The 22,281-nt window shown below is 58.0% G+C and overlaps 1 protein-coding gene across 4 annotated transcripts in view; it reads left to right on the top strand.

Moving 5' to 3' along the window:
* LOC147116798 (protein scribble homolog) overlaps positions 1–22,281 on the top strand; it is a 116,123-nt gene that overhangs the window by 16,154 nt on the left and 77,688 nt on the right. For all 4 annotated transcript variants that reach the window (XM_085987213.1, XM_085987212.1, XM_085987211.1 and 1 more), the window contains exon 5: positions 11,877–12,173. In XM_085987213.1, the coding sequence (XP_085843339.1) occupies positions 11,877–12,173 (297 nt within the window). The remainder of the gene's footprint in view (positions 1–11,876; positions 12,174–22,281) is intronic.

Below are 22,281 nucleotides of genomic sequence, written 5' to 3'. Positions count from 1 at the left end.
GCTGCATTGACCTGGGGCACGAAGTAGTGATTCAAAGCACTAACCGCCGCCGTGTAGTCTGCTGGCTCTCCTGTGTCCGGTAGAGTCGAATAGATATCCTGGACATCTGGTCCTGCTAGGTGTAGAAGTAGAGCTCTTCTCCTCTGCTTTGTGGCACCTGTAGAGGTATCGTCAATAATGAGTCCTTTGCCGTCGGCATAAAGCTCAAAAGACGTTAACCACCTCGTCCATCTTGGACCCAATGTGGCTGGCTCGGCGAAGCATGCAAAATTTTGAATGCCGGTCTTCTCCAACCTAGCTAACTAAAACTTGGGCAACTACCTATCTAAAATGATTCCGTTCGTTATCCTCGTCGCCAATGTTGTATCTATGCTTTAATGCGTTCAATCAAGCATGTAGATACGTCGAATTAAATCGGAGTCAGGCAGACAGGCTTATAACTGTGATGTTCACTTTATTGCGTAAAATGGCCGACTGCCGTTTTCCCGGGTAATTCCCATAATACAATACACATTACATTACCGTATTCTCTGGTGTCAAACTCGCAATCAATACACGATAGATGGGACAGTGTAGAGGGAGCTTTACTCTGTATCTAACCCGTGCTGTACCTGCCCTGGGAGTGTTTGATGGGACAGTGTAGGGGGAGCTTTACTCTGTATCTAACCCGTGCTGTACCTGCCCTGGGAGTGTTTGATGGGACAGTGTAGAGGGAGCTTTACTCTGTATCTAACCCGTGCTGTACCTGCCCTGGGAGTGTTTGATGGGACAGTGTAGAGGGAGCTTTACTCTGTATCTAACCCATGCTGTACCTGCCCTGGGAGTGTTTGATGGGACAGTGTAGAGGGAGCTTTACTCTGTATCTAACCCATGCTGTACCTGCCCTGCGAGTCTTTGATGGGACAGTGTAGAGGGAGCTTTACTCTGTATCTAACCCGTGCTGTACCTGCTCTGGGAGTGTTTGATGCGACAGTGTAGAGGGAGTTTTACTCTGTATCTAACCCGTGCTGTACCTGCCCTGGGAGTGTTTGATGGGACAGTGTAGAGGGAGCTTTACTCTGTATCTAACCCGTGCTGTACCTGCCCTGGGAGTGTTTGATGGGACAGTGTAGAGGAAGCTTCACTCTGTATCTACTCGTGTTGTACCTGCCCTGGGAGTGTTTGATAGGACGGGACGGGGAGGGGCGTGATCTCTGCCCAGCCGGTGTTACTGAAATCGGCAGCGTACAGGATACTGATTCTTTGGGGCCTCTTTGTTTCCTCTGGTGACTGACTGCACACACTTACCCTCCCAGCTGTCCCTCACGTGTTTGCTAACTTTTTTTTAAGCTGCACAGCGATGGATCCGATCCCTCTCTTGTCTCTGACTTGCATGTGACTAAATATCCGAGCACTGTGTGGTGGTGGGTTTCTGACATTAATCCGCTGACCTGGTTAACAGCATGGGTTACCAGGACAACGGCCAATAGTAAGAGCTGTTACTGTGTGGTCAGTGGTGGCTTCTGTCTGCTCTATGCCAGATCTTTCTGCACTCCTTCACCCCACAGTAAAACCTCCTCTGATTGGTACTAACCCCTCTGACCTCCCCTTTGTTTATTGATTTGTTCCCCTTTGCTGTGGTTGTGCATGCCTGCAGGACAGCTGGGATCCCAACCTGGATCCATTATATTTAAAAGGGAACATGGCTTTCCTGCCGTCTCCATCAGTTTGAAGTTTAAACTCCTGTGTGTAGAGGGAGGGGGGGCCACTTGCTGAGCTGCTATCGCGGGGCATTCAGCTCCTCTCTGTGGGTGAGCGCGAGGCGGATGCCACTTTGTAACCAGGGTCCTCCTTTACTGTTCATTCAGGGAGGAACATTGAAGTTGTAGCGGTGTTCAAAATCATGAATCGTTTTGATAGAGTAGAGAGGGAGAAACTGTCTCGAGGGTCGGTAACCAGAGGACACGGATTTAAGGTAATTGGCAAAACAACCAGAGGCCACATGAGGAAACACTTTTTATGCAGCGAGTTGTTGTGATTTGGAATGCACTGCCACGGGAACGGTAGCACAGTGGTTAAGTTACGTGACTAGTAATCCCGAGGCCGGGACTAATGATCCAGAGACGTGAGTTCAAACCCCACCACGCCAGCTGGGCAATTTAAATTCAGTTAACTAAATAAATCTGGAATGAAAAGCTAGTGTCAGTAAAGGTGACCATAAAACTACCGGATTGTTGTAAAAACCCATCTGGTTCACTAATGTCCTTCAGGGAAGGAAATCTGCCGTCCTTATCCGGTCTGGCCTAGATGTGACTCCAGACCCACAGCAATGTGGTTGACTCTTAACTGCCCTCTGAAATGGCCTACAGAAAACAATAAGAATAATAAAACCGGACTGACCTCAGCACCAGCTACGGACACGACAACAGCACGCTCAGCCCAGTCGAACCTGCAAAGTCCTCCTCACCAACATCTGGGGACTTGTGTCAGAATTGGGAGAGCTGTCCCACAGACTAGTCAAGCAGCAGCCTGACATCGTCACACTCACAGAATCATACCTTTCAGCCAATGTCCCATACTCCTCCATCACCATCCCTGGGTATGTCCTGTCTCACCGGCAGGACAGACCCAACTGAGCTGGTGGCGCAGTGGTATACAGTTAGGAGGGAGTGGCCCTGGGAGTCCTCAACATTGACACCGGACCCCACAAAGTCTCATGGCTTCATGAGCAAGGAAACCTCCTGCTGATTACCACCTACCGCCCTCCCTCAGCTGATGAATCAGTACTCCTCCATGTTGAACACCACTTGGAAGAAGCACTGAGAGTACAAGGGCACAGAATGTACTCTGGGTGGGGGACTTCAATGTCCAAAGATGTGCAGGTTAGGTTGATTGGCTATGATAAATTGACCCTTAGTGTTAGGGGGATTAAATACGTGGGGTTACAGGGATAGGGTGGGATATGTGTTGGTGTAGGGGCTACGGGGATCGGGTGGGACATGTGTCGGTGCAGGCTCGATGGGCCGAAATGGCCTCTATCTGCATTGTGGGGTTTCTGTGATCTGTGATCTGTGAGTGACTCGGTAGCACCACTGCTGACCGAGCTGGCCGAGACCTGAAGAACATAACTGCCAGTCTGGGCCTGTGACAGGTGGCGAGAGAACTAACATGAGGGAAAAACCTACTTGACCTTGTCATCATCAATCTACTTGTTCCGGATGCATCTGCCCATGATAGTATTGGTAGCAGTGACCACTGAATAATCCTTGTGGAGACGAAGTCCTGCTTTCACACTGAGGACACCCTCCATCGTGTTGTGTGGCACTACCACCGTGCCAAATGGGTTAGATTCAGAGCAGATCCAGCAGCTCAAAACTGGGCATCCATGAGGCGCTGTGGGCCATCAGCGGCAGCAGAATTGTATTCCACCACAATCTGTAACCTCATGGCCCGGCATATCCCTCACTCTATCATTACCATCAAGCCAGGGGACCAATCCTGGTTCAATGAGGAGTGTAGAAAATCATGCCAGGAGCAGCACCAGGCGTACCTAAAAATTAGGTGCTAACCTGGGGAAGCTGCAACACAGGACTACATGCATGCTAAACAGCGAAAGCAATATGCTATAGACTGAGCTAAACGACCCCACAATCAATGGATCAGGTCTGTAGTCCTGCCACATCCAGTCGTGAATGGTGCTGGACCATTAAACAACTAACGGGAGGAGGAGGCTCCATGAATATCCCCATCCTCAATGATGGTGGAGCCCAGCACATGAGTGCAAAAGACAAGGCTGAAGCCTCTGCAACCATCTTCAGCCAGAAGTGCCGAGTGGATGATCCATATCGGCCTACTCCCGAGGTCCCCACCATCACAGAAGCCAGTCTTCAGCCAATTCGATTCATTCCACGTGATATCAAGAAACGGCTGATGCACTGGTTACAGCGAAGGCTATGTGCCCTGACAACATCCCAGCTATCGTGCTGAAGACTTGTGCTCCAGAACTAGTTGTGCCTCTAGTCAAGATGTTCCAGTACAGCTACAACACTGGCATCTACCGGACAATGTGGAAAACAGCCCAGGTATGTCCTGTCCACGAAAAGCAGGACAAATCCAATCCAGCCAATTACCATCCCATCAGTCTACTCTCAATCATCAGCAAAGTGATGGAAGGTGTCGTCGACAGTGCTATCAGGTGGCACTTACTCACCAATAACCTGCTCACTAATGCTCAGTTTGGGTTCCACCAAGACCATTCGGCTGCCGACCTCATTACAGCCTTGGTCCAAACATGGACAAAAGAGCTTAATTCCAGAGGTGAGGTGAGAGTGACTGCCCTTGACATCAAGGCAGCATTTGACCATGTGGTATCAAGGAGCCCTAGTAAAACTGAAGTCAATGGGAATCGGGGTGGGGGGGGGAAAACGCTCCACTGGCTGGAGTCATACCTAGCACAAAGGAAGATGGTTGTGATGGTTGAAGGTCAATCATCTCAGGCCCAGGACATCGCTGCAGGAGTTCCTCAGGGCAGTGTCCTAGGCCCAACCATCTTCAGCTGCTTCATCAATGATCTTCCCTCCAACATAAGGTCAGAAATGGGGATGTTCGCTGATGACTGCACAGTGTTCAGCGCCATTCACAACTCCTCAGATAATGAAGTAGTCCATGCCCGCATGCAACAAGACCTGGACGACGTTCAGGCTTGAGCTAATAAGTGGCAAGTAACATTTGCGCCACACAAGTGCCAGGCAATGACTATCTCCAACAAGGGTTGGAGATAGTCATTATGGAATTCCAATGTGGAATATGGTATTGAGATAGAGGAGCAGCCCTGATCATATTGAATGGCAGAGCAGGCTCGAAGGGCCGAATGGCCTACTCCTCCTATTTTTCTGTGTTCCTAAGAGAGTGTTTAACTACCGCCCCTTGACATTCAACAGCATTACTATCACCGAATCCCCCACCATCAACATCCTGGCTGTCACCATTGACCAGAAACTTAACTGGACCAGCCACAGGAATACTGTGGCTACAAGAGCAGGTCAGAGGCTGGGTATTCTGTGGTGAGTGTCTCACCTCCTGACTCCCCAAAGCCTTTCCACCACCTACAAGACGCAAGTCATGAGTGTGATGGAATACTCTCCACTTGCCTGGATGAGTGCAGCTCCAACAACACTCGAGAAGCCCGACAACACCCAGGACAAAGCAGCCCGCTTGATTAGCACCCCATCCACCACCTTAAACATTCACTCCCTCCACCACCGGCGTACCGTGGCTGCAGTGTGTACCATAGAAACATAGAAGATAGGAGCAGGAGTAGGCCATTTGGCCCTTTGAGCCTGCTCCGCCATTCAATGAGATCATGGCTGATCATCCAAATTCAGTACCCTGTCCCTGCCTTCTCCCCATATCCCTTGATCCCTTTAGCCTTAAGAAATATATCCAACTCCTTCTTGAATATATTTAATGAACTGGCCTCCACCGCCCTCTGTGGCAGAGAATTCCACAGGTTCACCACTCTCTGGGTGAAGAAATTCCTCCTCCATTTCAGTCCTAAATGGCTTACCCCTTATCCTTAGACTATGACCCCTGGTTCTGGACTCCCCGGCCATCAGAAACATCCTTCCTGCATCTAGTCTGTCCAGTCCTGTTAGAATTTTATAGGTTTCGACGAGATCCCCTCTCAATCTTCTAAACTCCAGTGAGTATAAGCCCAATCGACACAATCTCTCCTCATACGTCATTCCTGCCATCCCAGGTATCAGCCTGGTGAATCTTCGCTGCACTCTCTCCATGGCAAGAACATCCTTCCTCAGATAAGGCGACCAAAACTGCACACAATACTCAAGGTGTGGTCTCACCAAGGCCCTGTACAACTGCAGCAACACATCCTTGTTCCTGTACTCGAACCCTCTCGCTATGAAGGCCAACATACCATTTGCCTTCTTAACCGCCTGCTGCACCTGCATGCTTACCTTCAGCGACTGGTGCACAAGGACACCCAGGTCTCTTTGCACTTCCCCTTCTCCCAATCTATTGCCATTCAAATAATAATCTGCCTTCCTGTTTTTGCCACCAAAGTGGATAACCTCACATTTATCCACATTATAGTGCATTTGCCATGTTTCTGCCCAATCACCCAACCTGTCCAAATCGTACTGGAGTTTCACGACATCCTCCTCACAGCTTACCCTCTCACCCAGCTTTGTGTCGTCTGCAAATTTGGAGATATTACATCCAATTAATGTATATTGTGAACAGCTGGGGTCCTAGGACCGATCCTTGCGATACCCCACTAGTCACTGCCTACCACTCGGAAAACGACCATCTACAAGATACACTGCAGCAACTCGCCAAGGCTTCTTCGGCAGCACCTCCCAAACCCACGACCTCTTCCACCTAGAAGGACAAGGGCAGCAGGCGCATGGGAACACCACCACCTCCAAGTTCCCCTCCAATTCACACACCATCCTGACTTAGAAATATATCGGCCGTTCCTTCATCGTCGCTGTGTCAAAATCCTGGAACTCCCTCCCGAACAGCGCTGTGGGAGCACCTTCACCACACGGACTGCAGCGGTTCAAGAAGGTGGCTCACCACCACCTTCCCAAGGGCAATTAGGGATGGGCAATAAATGCTGGCCTTGCCAGCGACGCCCACATCCCAGGAACGAATATAAAATCAAGGGTGGTGGAAGTAGATTCAGTGTTAACTTTCAAAAGGAGATTGGATAAATATTTGAAGGAAACATTTGCAGCTTTATGGGGAAAGAGCAGCAGCGTGGGACTAATTCGATATCTTTCAAACAGCCGGCCCAGGCACGATGGGCCGAATGGCCTCCTTTTGTGCTGTATCATTCTATGCTCCCCTATAACGTTAACAGGCTGCTGACTCGGGCAGAAATCTATTTCCTCTGGTGGGGGAATCTAGAAGAAAGTCCATAACCTTAAAATTAGAGCCAGACCATTGAGGGATGATGTCAGGAAGCACGTCTTCATGGAAAGGGTAGTGGAAATCTAGAACTCTCTCCCCCAAAGGCTGTGGATGCTGAGGGTCAGTTGGAACATTTAAGGCGGATTTTTGTTGGGTAAAGGTATCAAAGGGAAATGGTGCAATGGCAGGACAATGGCGTTGTGGTACAGATCAGCTGTGGTCCAATAGAATGGCGGAGCAGGCTCAAAGGGCTGAATGGCCTCCCCCTGTCCATATATTCCTCTGTCCTCAGAGTGTTGGATGTGTGTAACACAGCCCTGTCACTGATACCTCTGCCAGGCCATTAACCAAACTACAGGAGCCCTTTCAAACTGATGGGAACTGAGTAAAAGGATTGATGGGTCTCTAGCTGTCCAGCATCCTACAACCTGCACACCTGTGAGCTCCACTGTGTGTGTGTGTGTCTGCGTGTGTGCGCGAGGGGCTATGTGTGTGGGCACGTGTCTGTGTCTGTGTGGGGCCGTGTCTGTGTGCGCGCGCGCGAGGGGCTGTGTTGTGTGTCTGTGTGCGCGCGAGGGGCTGTGTGTGTCTGTCTGTGTGCGCATGAGGGGCTGTGTGTGTGTGCGCGTGAGGGTGTGTGTGTGTGTGTGTGTGTGCGTGCGCGCGCGTGAGGGGCTGTGTGTGTGTCTGTGTGCGCGAGGGGCTGTGTCTGTGTGCGCGAGGGGCTGTGTGTATCTGTGTGCGCGAGGGGCTGTGTGTGCGTGAGGGGCTGTGTGTCTGTGTGCGCGAGGGGCTGTGTGCGCGCGAGGGGCTGTGTGCGCGTGAGGGGCTGTGTGTCTGTGTGCGCGAGGGGCTGTGTGTGTGTGTCTGTGTGCGCGAGGGGCTGTGTGTATCTGTGTGCGCGAGGGGCTGTGTGTGCGTGAGGGGCTGTGTGTCTGTGTGCGCGAGGGGCTGTGTGTGCGCGAGGGGCTGTGTGCGCGTGAGGGGCTGTGTGTCTGTGTGCGCGAGGGGCTGTGTGTGTGTGTGCGCGAGGGGCTGTGTGTGTGTGTCTGTGCGCGAGGGGCTGTGTGTGTGTGTCTGTGTGCGCGAGGGGCTGTGTGTGTGTCTGTGTGCGCGAGGGGCTGTGTGTGTGTGTCTGTGCGCGAGGGGCTGTGTGTGTCTGTGTGCGCGTGAGGGGCTGTGTGTGTGTATCTGTGTGAGAGGGGCTGTGTGTGTGTGGGGCCGTGTCTGTGCGTGACGCACTGTTTGGTGACGGGGCACGAACAGTGCACCTCCCCTTCTGGTGCGTGCTGTGTTTTGAGAGTGAGGTGCGGGATTTGCACTCGCTCCGAGGGCTTGTTCACAATTTTCAGCATCCAACATCTCCTGCTTATTCTCAAAACTGCTTGTTTATTCCCTTTCCCCCACCAGCATTAAAGACAAAGCTAGAATTTACACAGCGCATGTCGCCGAGTGTCGCAAAGTGCTTCACAGGCTGTGAGGCGGCAGCCGCTGTTTTATACAGGCAGGCTTGGCAGCCATGATGTGGAGTGCACAGACACCAGTCAGATTAATGAGCTGTTCCTTCTCCTGCTGTTGGTTGAGAGAGGGCCTGAGGTCACCAGGCAAATCACCCCTGCTTCTTCCAAGAGTCATGAAATCGTTCTCATCCACCGAGAGGGCAAACGGGCGCTCCCATCCTCCCTCTACTGCCCGTCCGACAGTGCGGCACTCCCTCAGTACTGCCCCTCCGACAGTGCGGCACTCCCTCAGTACTGCCCCTCCGACAGTGCGGCGCTCCCTCAGTACTGCTCCTCCGACAGTGCGGCGCTCCCTCAGTACTGCCCGTCCGACAGTGCAGCGCTCCCTCAGTACTGCCCCTCCGACAGTGCAGCACTCCCTCAGTACTGCCCCTCCGACAGTGCAGAGCTCGCTCAGTACTGCTCCTCCGACAGTGCAGAGCTCGCTCAGTACTGCTCCTCCAACAGTGCGGCGCTCCCTCAGTACTGCCCGTCCGACAGTGCAGCGCTCCCTCAGTACTGCTCCTCCGACAGTGCAGCACTCCCTCAGTACTGACCCTCCGACAGTGCAGAGCTCGCTCAGTACTGCCCCTCCGACAGTGCAGAGCTCGCTCAGTACTGCTCCTCCGACAGTGCGGCGCTCCCTCAGTACTGCCTGTCCGACAGTGCAGCGCTCCCTCAGTACTGCCCGTCCGACAGTGCAGCGCTCCCTCAGTACTGACCCTCCGACAGTGCGGCGCTCCCTCAGTACTGCTCCGACAGTGCGGCGCTCCCTCAGTACTGCCCCTCCGACAGTGCGGCACTCCCTCAGTACTGCCCCTCCGACAGTGCGGCGCTCCCTCAGTACTGCTCCTCCGACAGTGCGGCGCTCCCTCAGTACTGCCCCTCCGACAGTGCGGCGCTCCCTCAGTACTGCCCCTCCGACAGTGCGGCGCTCCCTCAGTACTGCCCCTCCGACAGTGCGGCGCTCCCTCAGTACTGCCCCTCCGACAGTGCGGCGCTCCCTCAGTACTGCTCCTCCGACAGTGCAGCACTCCCTCAGTACTGACCCTCCGACAGTGCAGAGCTCGCTCAGTACTGCTCCTCCGACAGTGCAGTGCTCCCTCAGTACTGCCCCGCCAACAGTGCAGAGCTCGCTCAGTACTGCTCCTCCGACAGTGCAGTGCTCCCTCAGTACTGCCCCTCCGACAGTGCAGAGCTCGCTCAGTACTGCTCCTCCGACAGTGTGGCACTCCCTCAGTATTGCTCCTCCGACAGTGCAGCGCTCTCTCAGTACTGCCCGTCCGACAGTGCAGCGCTCCCTCAGTACTGACCCTCCGACAGTGCGGCGCTCCCTCAGTACTGCCCCTCCGACAGTGCGGCGCTCCCTCAGTACTGCTCCTCCGACAGTGCGGCGCTCCCTCAGTACTGCCCCTCCGACAGTGCGGCGCTCCCTCAGTACTGCCCCTCCGACAGTGCAGCGCTCCCTCAGTACTGCCCCTCCGACCGTGCAGCACTCCCTCAGTACTGCCCCTCCGACAGTGCGGCGCTCCCTCAGTACTGCCCCTCCGACAGTGCGGCGCTCCCTCAGTACTGCTCCTCCGACAGTGCGGCGCTCCCTCAGTACTGCCCCTCCGACAGTGCGGCGCTCCCTCAGTACTGCCCCTCCGACAGTGCAGCACTCCCTCAGTACTGAACCTCCGACAGTGCAGAGCTCGCTCAGTACTGCTCCTCCGACAGTGCAGAGCTCGCTCAGTACTGCTCCTCCGACAGTGCGGCACTCCCTCAGTATTGCTCCTCCGACAGTGCAGCACTCCCTCAGTACTGCCCCTCCGACAGTGCAGTGCTCCCTCAGTACTGCCCGTCCGACAGTGCAGCGCTCCCTCAGTACTGACCCTCCGACAGTGCGGCACTCCCTCAGTACTGCTCCGACAGTGCGGCGCTCCCTCAGTACTGCCCCTCCGACAGTGCGGCACTCCCTCAGTACTGCCCCTCCGACAGTGCGGCACTCCCTCAGTACTGCTCCTCTGACAGTGCGGCGCTCCCTCAGTACTGCCCCTCCGACAGTGCGGCACTCCCTCAGTACTGCCCCTCCGACAGTGCGGCGCTCCCTCAGTACTGCTCCTCCGACAGTGCGGCGCTCCCTCAGTACTGCCCCTCCGACAGTGCGGCGCTCCCTCAGTACTGCCCCTCCGACAGTGCGGCGCTCCCTCAGTACTGCCCCTCCGACAGTGCGGCGCTCCCTCAGTACTGCCCCTCCGACAGTGCGGCGCTCCCTCAGTACTGCCCCTCCGACAGTGCAGCACTCCCTCAGTACTGACCCTCCGACAGTGCAGAGCTCGCTCAGTACTGCTCCTCCGACAGTGCAGTGCTCCCTCAGTACTGCCCCTCCGACAGTGCAGAGCTCGCTCAGTACTGCTCCTCCGACAGTGAGGCACTCCCTCAGTATTGCTCCTCCGACAGTGCAGCGCTCCCTCAGTACTGCCCGTCCGACAGTGCAGGGCTCCCTCAGTACTGCCCGTCCGACAGTGCAGCGCTCCCTCAGTACTGACCCTCCGACAGTGCGGCACTCCCTCAGTACTGCTCCTCCGACAGTGCGGCGCTCCCTCAGTACTGCCCCTCCGACAGTGCGGCACTCCCTCAGTACTGCCCCTCCGACAGTGCGGCGCTCCCTCAGTACTGCTCCTCCGACAGTGCGGCGCTCCCTCAGTACTGCCCCTCCGACAGTGCGGCGCTCCCTCAGTACTGCCCCTCCGACAGTGCTGCGCTCCCTCAGTACTGCCCCTCCGACAGTGCAGCGCTCCCTCAGTACTGCCCCTCCGACCGTGCAGCGCTCCCTCAGTACTGCCCCTCCGACAGTGCAGCGCTCCCTCAGTACTGCCCCTCCGACAGTGCAGCGCTCCCTCAGTACTGCCCCTCCGACCGTGCAGCGCTCCCTCAGTACTGCCCCTCCGACAGTGCAGCACTCCCTCAGTACTGTCCCTACGACAGTGCAGAGCTCCCTCAGTACTGTCCCTCCGACAGTGCGGAGCTCCCTCAGTACTGCCCCTCCGACAGTGCGGCACTCCCTCAGTACTGCCCCTCCGACAGTGCAGCACTCCCTCAGTACTGCCCCTCCGACAGTGCCGCACTCCCTCAGTACTGCCCCTCCGACAGTGCAGAGCTCGCTCAGTACTGACCCTCCGAGACTGCAGCGCTCTCTCAGTACTGCACTCGGCGTGTCGGCCTGGATTATGTGTTGGAATGCGGCACAGGACCTTCTGACTCCGAGGGGTGGTGCTACCATCTGACAGTGATAAAGCCAGCGTTTTCTAAGGGATGCCAGGTTGCCCGTTTGCCACTCTGATTCCACCCATCCTTAGCCCATTTGTGTGGCCGTGATGTTGGAAGCTGTGAAGGAGCCTTGGATGCAGTGTTTCGGGCAGGTTGTGGGGCTGCTGCCCACAGACCAATGTGAACTGACTGCAGGTTTGCGCATGTTTGCAGATCAATGGGGTAGAGATGGCAGAGGCCAGGCATGATCAGGCAGTAGCGCTTCTTACGGGCACAGCACCCACCATCACCATGGTAGTAGAACGGGAGATGTCAGAGTTATGCAAGTCCGCAGATGGGCTGATCCAAGGAGACGGCTCCCCGAGTCTGCACCGAGCGAGGCCGCACTCGCCACCTCCACCCGACCAGACACACAGCGAGGATTACCAGGACACCAGCATCGAGGACACAGCAATTCAGCCCAACCACCTCGCCATCTCCCACGGCACTGAGGACCAATACCCAGTGGAGGTAAGAGAGTGGGCAGGGGCAGAGGGTGAGGGAGGGGACACGGGGTGAGGGAGGGGACACGGGGCGAGGGAGGGGTTTGAGGGAGGGGGTTGCGGGGGTGAAGTGTCTTATTACCCAGTCGGTGCAGTGTTTGGGTGAGGGGTCTGTTACCCGGTGTGTGTGGGTTGTGTTGGGGTGAGGGGTCCATTACCCGGTGTGTGTGGGCAGTGTTGGGGTGAGGGGTCTGTTACCCGGTGTGTGTGGGCAGTGTTGGGGTGAGGGGTCCATTACCCGGTGTGTGTGGGCAGTGTTGGGGTGAGGGGTCCATTACCCGGTGTGTGTGGGCAGTGTTGGGGTGAGGGGTCCATTACCCGGTGTGTGTGGGCAGTGTTGGGGTGAGGGGTCCATTACCCGGTGTGTGTGGGCAGTGTTGGGGTGAGGGGTCTGTTACCCGGTGTGTGTGGGCAGTGTTGGGGTGAGGGGTCCATTACCCGGTGTGTGTGGGCAGTGTTGGGGTGAGGGGTCCGTTACCCGGTGTGTGTGGGCAGTGTTGGGGTGAGGGGTTCATTACCCGGTGTGTGTGGGCAGTGTTGGGGTGAGGGGTTCATTACCCGGTGTGTGTGGGCAGTGTTGGGGTGAGGGGTCCATTACCCGGTGTGTGTGGGCAGTGTTGGGGTGAGGGGTCCATTACCCGGTGTGTGTGGGCAGTGTTGGGGTGAGGGGTTTATTACCCGGTGTGTGTGGGCAGTGTTGGGGTGAGGGGTCCATTACCCGGTGTGTGTGGGCAGTGTTGGGGTGAGGGGTCTGTTACCCGGTGTGTGTGGGCAGTGTTGGGGTGAGGGGTCCATTACCCGGTGTGTGTGGGCAGTGTTGGGGTGAGGGGTCCGTTACCCGGTGTGTGTGGGCAGTGTTGGGGTGAGGGGTCCATTACCCGGTGTGTGTGGGCAGTGTTGGGGTGAGGGGTTTATTACCCGGTGTGTGTGGGCAGTGTTGGGGTGAGGGGTCTGTTACCCGGTGTGTGTGGGCAGTGTTGGGGTGAGGGGTTTATTACCCGGTGTGTGTGGGCAGTGTTGGGGTGAGGGGTCCATTACCCGGTGTGTGTGGGCAGTGTTGGGGTGAGGGGTCCATTACCCGGTGTGTGTGGGCAGTGTTGGGGTGAGGGGTCTGTTACCCGGTGTGTGTGGGCAGTGTTGGGGTGAGGGGTTTATTACCCGGTGTGTGTGGGCAGTGTTGGGGTGAGGGGTCCATTACCCGGTGTGTGTGGGCAGTGTTGGGGTGAGGGGTCCATTACCCGGTGTGTGTGGGCAGTGTTGGGGTGAGGGGTCCATTACCCGGTGTGTGTGGGCAGTGTTGGGGTGAGGGGTCCATTACCCGGTGTGTGTGGGCAGTGTTGGGGTGAGGGGTCCATTACCCGGTGTGTGTGGGCAATGTTGGGGTGAGGGGTCCATTACCCGGTGTGTGTGGGCAGTGTTGGGGTGAGGGGTCCATTACCCGGTGTGTGTGGGCAGTGTTGGGGTGAGGGGTCTATTACCCGGTGTGTGTGGGCAGTGTTGAGGTGAGGGGTCTGTTACCCGGTGTGTGTGGGCAGTGTTGGGGTGAGGGGTCCATTACCCGGTGTGTGTGGGCAGTGTTGGGGTGAGGGGTCCATTACCCGGTGTGTGTGGGCAGTGTTGGGGTGAGGGGTCTATTACCCGGTGTGTGTGGGCAGTGTTGGGGTGAGGGGTCTGTTACCCGGTGTGTGTGGGCAGTGTTGGGGTGAGGGGTCTGTTACCCGGTGTGTGTGGGCAGTGTTGGGGTGAGGGGTCCATTACCCGGTGTGTGTGGGCAGTGTTGGGGTGAGGGGTCTGTTACCCGGTGTGTGTGGGCAGTGTTGGGGTGAGGGGTCCATTACCCGGTGTGTGTGGGCAGTGTTGGGGTGAGGGGTCCATTACCCGGTGTGTGTGGGCAGTGTTGGGGTGAGGGGTCTGTTACCCGGTGTGTGTGGGCAGTGTTGGGGTGAGGGGTCTGTTACCCGGTGTGTGTGGGCAGTGTTGGGGTGAGGGGTCTGTTACCCGGTGTGTGTGGGCAGTGTTGGGGTGAGGGGTCCATTACCCGGTGTGTGTGGGCAGTGTTGGGGTGAGGGGTCCATTACCCGGTGTGTGTGGGCAGTGTTGGGGTGAGGGGTCCATTACCCGGTGTGTGTGGGCAGTGTTGGGGTGAGGGGTCTGTTACCCGGTGTGTGTGGGCAGTGTTGGGGTGAGGGGTCTGTTACCCGGTGTGTGTGGGCAGTGTTGGGGTGAGGGGTTTATTACCCGGTGTGTGTGGGCAGTGTTGGGGTCAGGGGTCTATTACCCGGTGTGTGTGGGCAGTGTTGGGGTGAGGGGTCCATTACCCGGTGTGTGTGGGCAGTGTTGGGGTGAGGGGTCCATTACCCGGTGTGTGTGGGCAGTGTTGGGGTGAGGGGTCCATTACCCGGTGTGTGTGGGCAGTGTTGAGGTGAGGGGTCCATTACCCGGTGTGTGTGGGCAGTGTTGGGGTGAGGGGTCCGTTACCCGGTGTGTGTGGGCAGTGTTGGGGTGAGGGGTCCATTACCCGGTGTGTGTGGGCAGTGTTGGGGTGAGGGGTCCATTACCCGGTGTGTGTGGGCAGTGTTGGGGTGAGGGGTCCATTACCCGGTGTGTGTGGGCAGTGTTGGGGTGAGGGGTTTATTACCCGGTGTGTGTGGGCAGTGTTGGGGTGAGGGGTCCATTACCCGGTGTGTGTGGGCAGTGTTGGGGTGAGGGGTTTATTACCCGGTGTGTGTGGGCAGTGTTGGGGTGAGGGGTCCATTACCCGGTGTGTGTGGGCAGTGTTGAGGTGAGGGGTCCATTACCCGGTGTGTGTGGGCAGTGTTGGGGTGAGGGGTCCATTACCCGGTGTGTGTGGGCAGTGTTGGGGTGAGGGGTCTGTTACCCGGTGTGTGTGGGCAGTGTTGGGGTGAGGGGTCTATTACCCGGTGTGTGTGGGCAGTGTTGGGGTGAGGGGTCTATTACCCGGTGTGTGTGGGCAGTGTTGGGGTGAGGGGTCTATTACCCGGTGTGTGTGGGCAGTGTTGGGGTGAGGGGTTTATTACCCGGTGTGTGTGGGCAGTGTTGGGGTGAGGGGTCCATTACCCGGTGTGTGTGGGCAGTGTTGGGGTGAGGGGTCCATTACCCGGTGTGTGTGGGCAGTGTTGGGGTGAGGGGTCTATTACCCGGTGTGTGTGGGCAGTGTTGGGGTGAGGGGTCCATTACCCGGTGTGTGTGGGCAGTGTTGGGGTGAGGGGTCCATTACCCGGTGTGTGTGGGCAGTGTTGGGGTGAGGGGTCTATTACCCGGTGTGTGTGGGCAGTGTTGGGGTGAGGGGTCCATTACCCGGTGTGTGTGGGCAGTGTTGGGGTGAGGGGTCCATTACCTGGTGTGTGTGGGCAGTGTTGGGGTGAGGGGTCCATTACCCGGTGTGTGTGGGCAGTGTTGGGGTGAGGGGTTTATTACCCGGTGTGTGTGGGCAGTGTTGGGGTGAGGGGTCTGTTACCCGGTGTGTGTGGGCAGTGTTGGGGTGAGGGGTCCATTACCCGGTGTGTGTGGGCAGTGTTGGGGTGAGGGGTCTGTTACCCGGTGTGTGTGGGCAGTGTTGGGGTGAGGGGTCCATTACCCGGTGTGTGTGGGCAGTGTTGGGGTGAGGGGTCTATTACCCGGTGTGTGTGGGCAGTGTTGGGGTGAGGGGTTTATTACCCGGTGTGTGTGGGCAGTGTTGGGGTGAGGGGTCCATTACCCGGTGTGTGTGGGCAGTGTTGAGGTGAGGGGTCCATTACCCGGTGTGTGTGGGCAGTGTTGGGGTGAGGGGTCCATTACCCGGTGTGTGTGGGCAGTGTTGGGGTGAGGGGTCCGTTACCCGGTGTGTGTGGGCAGTGTTGGGGTGAGGGGTTTATTACCCGGTGTGTGTGGGCAGTGTTGGGGTGAGGGGTCTATTACCCGGTGTGTGTGGGCAGTGTTGGGGTGAGGGGTCTATTACCCGGTGTGTGTGGGCAGTGTTGGGGTGAGGGGTCCATTACCCGGTGTGTGTGGGCAGTGTTGGGGTGAGGGGTCCATTACCCGGTGTGTGTGGGCAGTGTTGGGGTGAGGGGTCCATTACCCGGTGTGTGTGGGCAGTGTTGGGGTGAGGGGTCCATTACCCAGTGTGTGTGGGCAGTGTTGGGGTGAGGGGTCTGTTAGCCGGTGTGTGTGGGCAGTGTTTGGGTGAGGGGTCTGTTACCCGGTGTGTGTGGGCAGTGTTGGGGTGAGGGGTCCATTACCCGGTGTGTGTGGGCAGTGTTGGGGTGAGGGGTTTATTACCCGGTGTGTGTGGGCAGTGTTGGGGTGAGGGGTCTATTACCCGGTGTGTGTGGGCAGTGTTGGGGTGAGGGGTCCATTACCCGGTGTGTGTGGGCAGTGTTGGGGTGAGGGGTCTATTACCCGGTGTGTGTGGGCAGTGTTGGGGTGAGGGGTCCATTACCCGGTGTGTGTGGGCAGTGTTGGGGTGAGGGGTCCATTACCCGGTGTGTGTGGGCAGTGTTGGGGTGAGGGGTCTATTACCCGGTGTGTGTGGGCAGTGTTGGGGTGAGGGGTCCATTACCCGGTGTGTGTGGGCAGTGTTGGGGTGAGGGGTCCATTACCCGGTGTGTGTGGGCAGTGTTGGGGTGAGGGGTCCATTACCCGGTGTGTGTGGGCAGTGTTGGGGTGAGGGGTCCATTACCCGGTGTGTGTGGGCAGTGTTGGGGTGAGGGGTCCATTACCCGGTGTGTGTGGGCAGTGTTGGGGTGAGGGGTCCATTACCCGGTGTGTGTGGGCAGTGTTGGGGTGAGGGGTCCATTACCCGGTGTGTGTGGGCAGTGTTGGGGTGAGGGGTCCATTACCTGGTGTGTGTGGGCAGTGTTGGGGTGAGGGGTCCATTACCCGGTGTGTGTGGGCAGTGTTGGGGTGAGGGGTCTATTACCCGGTGTGTGTGGGCAGTGTTGGGGTGAGGGGTTTATTACCCGGTGTGTGTGGGCAGTGTTGGGGTGAGGGGTCCATTACCTGGTGTGTGTGGGCAGTGTTGGGGTGAGGGGTCTATTACCCGGTGTGTGTGGGCAGTGTTGGGGTGAGGGGTCTATTACCCGGTGTGTGTGGGCAGTGTTGGGGTGAGGGGTTTATTACCCGGTGTGTGTGGGCAGTGTTGGGGTGAGGGGTCCATTACCCGGTGTGTGTGGGCAGTGTTGGGGTGAGGGGTCCATTACCCGGTGTGTGTGGGCAGTGTTGGGGTGAGGGGTCCATTACCCGGTGTGTGTGGGCAGTGTTGGGGTGAGGGGTCCATTACCCGGTGTGTGTGGGCAGTGTTGGGGTGAGGGGTCCGTTACCCGGTGTGTGTGGGCAGTGTTGGGGTGAGGTGTCTATTACCCGGTGTGTGTGGGCAGTGTTGGGGTGAGGGGTCCATTACCCGGTGTGTGTGGGCAGTGTTGGGGTGAGGGGTCCATTACCCGGTGTGTGTGGGCAGTGTTGGGGTGAGGTGTCTATTACCCGGTGTGTGTGGGCAGTGTTGGGGTGAGGGGTCCATTACCCGGTGTGTGTGGGCAGTGTTGGGGTGAGGGGTCCATTACCCGGTGTGTGTGGGCAGTGTTGGGGTGAGGGGTTTATTACCCGGTGTGTGTGGGCAGTGTTGGGGTGAGGGGTTTATTACCCGGTGTGTGTGGGCAGTGTTGGGGTGAGGGGTTTATTACCCGGTGTGTGTGGGCAGTGTTGGGGTGAGGGGTCTATTACCCGGTGTGTGTGGGCAGTGTTGGGGTGAGGGGTTTATTACCCGGTGTGTGTGGGCAGTGTTGGGGTGAGGGGTCTGTTACCCGGTGTGTGTGGGCAGTGTTGGGGTGAGGGGTCCATTACCCGGTGTGTGTGGGCAGTGTTGGGGTGAGGGGTCCATTACCCGGTGTGTGTGGGCAGTGTTGAGGTGAGGGGTCCATTACCCGGTGTGTGTGGGCAGTGTTGGGGTGAGGGGTCCATTACCCGGTGTGTGTGGGCAGTGTTGGGGTGAGGGGTCCATTACCCGGTGTGTGTGGGCAGTGTTGGGGTGAGGGGTCTATTACCCGGTGTGTGTGGGCAGTGTTGGGGTGAGGGGTCTATTACCCGGTGTGTGTGGGCAGTGTTGGGGTGAGGGGTTTATTACCCGGTGTGTGTGGGCAGTGTTGGGGTGAGGGGTCTATTACCCGGTGTGTGTGGGCAGTGTTGGGGTGAGGGGTTTATTACCCGGTGTGTGTGGGCAGTGTTGGGGTGAGGGGTCTATTACCCGGTGTGTGTGGGCAGTGTTGGGGTGAGGGGTCTGTTACCCGGTGTGTGTGGGCAGTGTTGGGGTGAGGGGTCCATTACCCGGTGTGTGTGGGCAGTGTTGGGGTGAGGGGTCCATTACCCGGTGTGTGTGGGCAGTGTTGGGGTGAGGGGTCCATTACCCGGTGTGTGTGGGCAGTGTTGGGGTGAGGGGTCTATTACCCGGTGTGTGTGGGCAGTGTTGGGGTGAGGGGTCCATTACCCGGTGTGTGTGGGCAGTGTTGGGGTGAGGGGTCCATTACCCGGTGTGTGTGGGCAGTGTTGGGGTGAGGGGTCCATTACCCGGTGTGTGTGGGCAGTGTTGGGGTGAGGGGTCCATTACCCGGTGTGTGTGGGCAGTGTTGGGGTGAGGGGTCCATTACCCGGTGTGTGTGGGCAGTGTTGGGGTGAGGGGTCCATTACCCGGTGTGTGTGGGCAGTGTTGGGGTGAGGGGTTTATTACCCGGTGTGTGTGGGCAGTGTTGGGGTGAGGGGTCCATTACCCGGTGTGTGTGGGCAGTGTTGGGGTGAGGGGTCCGTTACCCGGTGTGTGTGGGCAGTGTTGGGGTGAGGGGTCCATTACCCGGTGTGTGTGGGCAGTGTTGGGGTGAGGGGTCCATTACCCGGTGTGTGTGGGCAGTGTTGGGGTGAGGGGTCCATTACCCGGTGTGTGTGGGCAGTGTTGGGGTGAGGGGTCTATTACCCGGTGTGTGTGGGCAGTGTTGGGGTGAGGGGTCCATTACCCGGTGTGTGTGGGCAGTGTTGGGGTGAGGGGTTTATTACCCGGTGTGTGTGGGCAGTGTTGGGGTGAGGGGTCCATTACCCGGTGTGTGTGGGCAGTGTTGGGGTGAGGGGTCCATTACCCGGTGTGTGTGGGCAGTGTTGGGGTGAGGGGTCCATTACCTGGTGTGTGTGGGCAGTGTTGGGGTGAGGGGTCTATTACCCGGTGTGTGTGGGCAGTGTTGGGGTGAGGGGTCCATTACCCGGTGTGTGTGGGCAGTGTTGGGGTGAGGGGTCCATTACCCGGTGTGTGTGGGCAGTGTTGGGGTGAGGGGTCTATTACCCGGTGTGTGTGGGCAGTGTTGGGGTGAGGGGTCCATTACCCGGTGTGTGTGGGCAGTGTTGGGGTGAGGGGTCCATTACCTGGTGTGTGTGGGCAGTGTTGGGGTGAGGGGTCTATTACCCGGTGTGTGTGGGCAGTGTTGGGGTGAGGGGTCCGTTACCCGGTGTGTGTGGGCAGTGTTGGGGTGAGGGGTCTATTACCCGGTGTGTGTGGGCAGTGTTGGGGTGAGGGGTCCATTACCCGGTGTGTGTGGGCAGTGTTGGGGTGAGGGGTCTATTACCCGGTGTGTGTGGGCAGTGTTGGGGTGAGGGGTCCATTACCCGGTGTGTGTGGGCAGTGTTGGGGTGAGGGGTCCATTACCCGGTGTGTGTGGGCAGTGTTGGGGTGAGGGGTCCATTACCCGGTGTGTGTGGGCAGTGTTGGGGTGAGGGGTCCATTACCCGGTGTGTGTGGGCAGTGTTGGGGTGAGGGGTCCATTACCCGGTGTGTGTGGGCAGTGTTGGGGTGAGGGGTCTGTTACCCGGTGTGTGTGGGCAGTGTTGGGGTGAGGGGTCTGTTACCCGGTGTGTGTGGGCAGTGTTGGGGTGAGGGGTCCATTACCCAGTGTGTGTGGGCAGTGTTGGGGTGAGGGGTTTATTACCCGGTGTGTGTGGGCAGTGTTGGGGTGAGGGGTCTATTACCCGGTGTGTGTGGGCAGTGTTGGGGTGAGGGGTCCATTACCCGGTGTGTGTGGGCAGTGTTGGGGTGAGGGGTCTATTACCCGGTGTGTGTGGGCAGTGTTGGGGTGAGGGGTCCATTACCCGGTGTGTGTGGGCAGTGTTGGGGTGAGGGGTCTATTACCCGGTGTGTGTGGGCAGTGTTGGGGTGAGGGGTCCATTACCCGGTGTGTGTGGGCAGTGTTGGGGTGAGGGGTCCATTACCCGGTGTGTGTGGGCAGTGTTGGGGTGAGGGGTCTATTACCCGGTGTGTGTGGGCAGTGTTGGGGTGAGGGGTCCATTACCCGGTGTGTGTGGGCAGTGTTGGGGTGAGGGGTCTATTACCCGGTGTGTGTGGGCAGTGTTGGGGTGAGGGGTTTATTACCCGGTGTGTGTGGGCAGTGTTGGGGTGAGGGGTCCATTACCCGGTGTGTGTGGGCAGTGTTGGGGTGAGGGGTTTATTACCCGGTGTGTGTGGGCAGTGTTGGGGTGAGGGGTCTATTACCCGGTGTGTGTGGGCAGTGTTGGGGTGAGGGGTCTATTACCCGGTGTGTGTGGGCAGTGTTGGGGTGAGGGGTCCATTACCCGGTGTGTGTGGGCAGTGTTGGGGTGAGGGGTCCATTACCCGGTGTGTGTGGGCAGTGTTGGGGTGAGGGGTCCATTACCCGGTGTGTGTGGGCAGTGTTGGGGTGAGGGGTCTATTACCCGGTGTGTGTGGGCAGTGTTGGGGTGAGGGGTCTATTACCCGGTGTGTGTGGGCAGTGTTGGGGTGAGGGGTCCGTTACCCGGTGTGTGTGGGCTGTGTTTGGGCGAGGGGTCCGTTACCCGGTGTGTGTGGGCAGTGTTGGGGTGAGGGGTCCATTACCCGGTGTGTGTGGGCAGTGTTGGGGTGAGGGGTCCATTACCCGGTGTGTGTGGGCAGTGTTGGGGTGAGGGGTCCATTACCCGGTGTGTGTGGGCAGTGTTGGGGTGAGGGGTCCGTTACCCGGTGTGTGTGGGCTGTGTTTGGGCGAGGGGTCCGTTACCCGGTGTGTGTGGGCAGTGTTGGGGTGAGGGGTCCATTACCCGGTGTGTGTGGGCAGTGTTGGGGTGAGGGGTCCATTACCCGGTGTGTGTGGGCAGTGTTGGGGTGAGGGGTCCATTACCCGGTGTGTGTGGGCAGTGTTGGGGTGAGGGGTCTATTACCCGGTGTGTGTGGGCAGTGTTGGGGTGAGGGGTCCATTACCCGGTGTGTGTGGGCAGTGTTGGGGTGAGGGGTTTATTACCCGGTGTGTGTGGGCAGTGTTGGGGTGAGGGGTCCATTACCCGGTGTGTGTGGGCAGTGTTGGGGTGAGGGGTCTATTACCCGGTGTGTGTGGGCAGTGTTGGGGTGAGGGGTCTGTTACCCGGTGTGTGTGGGCAGTGTTGGGGTGAGGGGTCCATTACCCGGTGTGTGTGAGCAGTGTTGGGGTGAGGGGTCCATTACCCGGTGTGTGTGGGCAGTGTTGGGGTGAGGGGTCCGTTACCCGGTGTGTGTGGGCAGTGTTGGGGTGAGGGGTCCATTACCCGGTGTGTGTGGGCAGTGTTGGGGTGAGGGGTCTATTACCCGGTGTGTGTGGGCAGTGTTGGGGTGAGGGGTCCATTACCCGGTGTGTGTGGGCAGTGTTGGGGTGAGGGGTCCATTACCCGGTGTGTGTGGGCAGTGTTGGGGTGAGGGGTCCATTACCCGGTGTGTGTGGGCAGTGTTGGGGTGAGGGGTTTATTACCCGGTGTGTGTGGGCAGTGTTGGGGTGAGGGGTCCATTACCCGGTGTGTGTGGGCAGTGTTGGGGTGAGGGGTCCATTACCCGGTGTGTGTGGGCAGTGTTGGGGTGAGGGGTCCATTACCCGGTGTGTGTGGGCAGTGTTGGGGTGAGGGGTCCATTACCCGGTGTGTGTGGGCAGTGTTGGGGTGAGGGGTCCATTACCCGGTGTGTGTGGGCAGTGTTGGGGTGAGGGGTTTATTACCCGGTGTGTGTGGGCAGTGTTGGGGTGAGGGGTCTATTACCCGGTGTGTGTGGGCAGTGTTGGGGTGAGGGGTCCATT

Source organism: Somniosus microcephalus, chromosome 5, assembly GCF_052327205.1.
Source record: "Somniosus microcephalus isolate GS21.2 chromosome 5, FLI_Smic_1.0, whole genome shotgun sequence".
Classification (NCBI taxonomy): domain Eukaryota; kingdom Metazoa; phylum Chordata; class Chondrichthyes; order Squaliformes; family Somniosidae; genus Somniosus; species Somniosus microcephalus.
The sequence above is the reverse complement of the archived record's forward strand: the minus strand, read 5'-3'. Positions and strand labels throughout refer to the sequence as shown.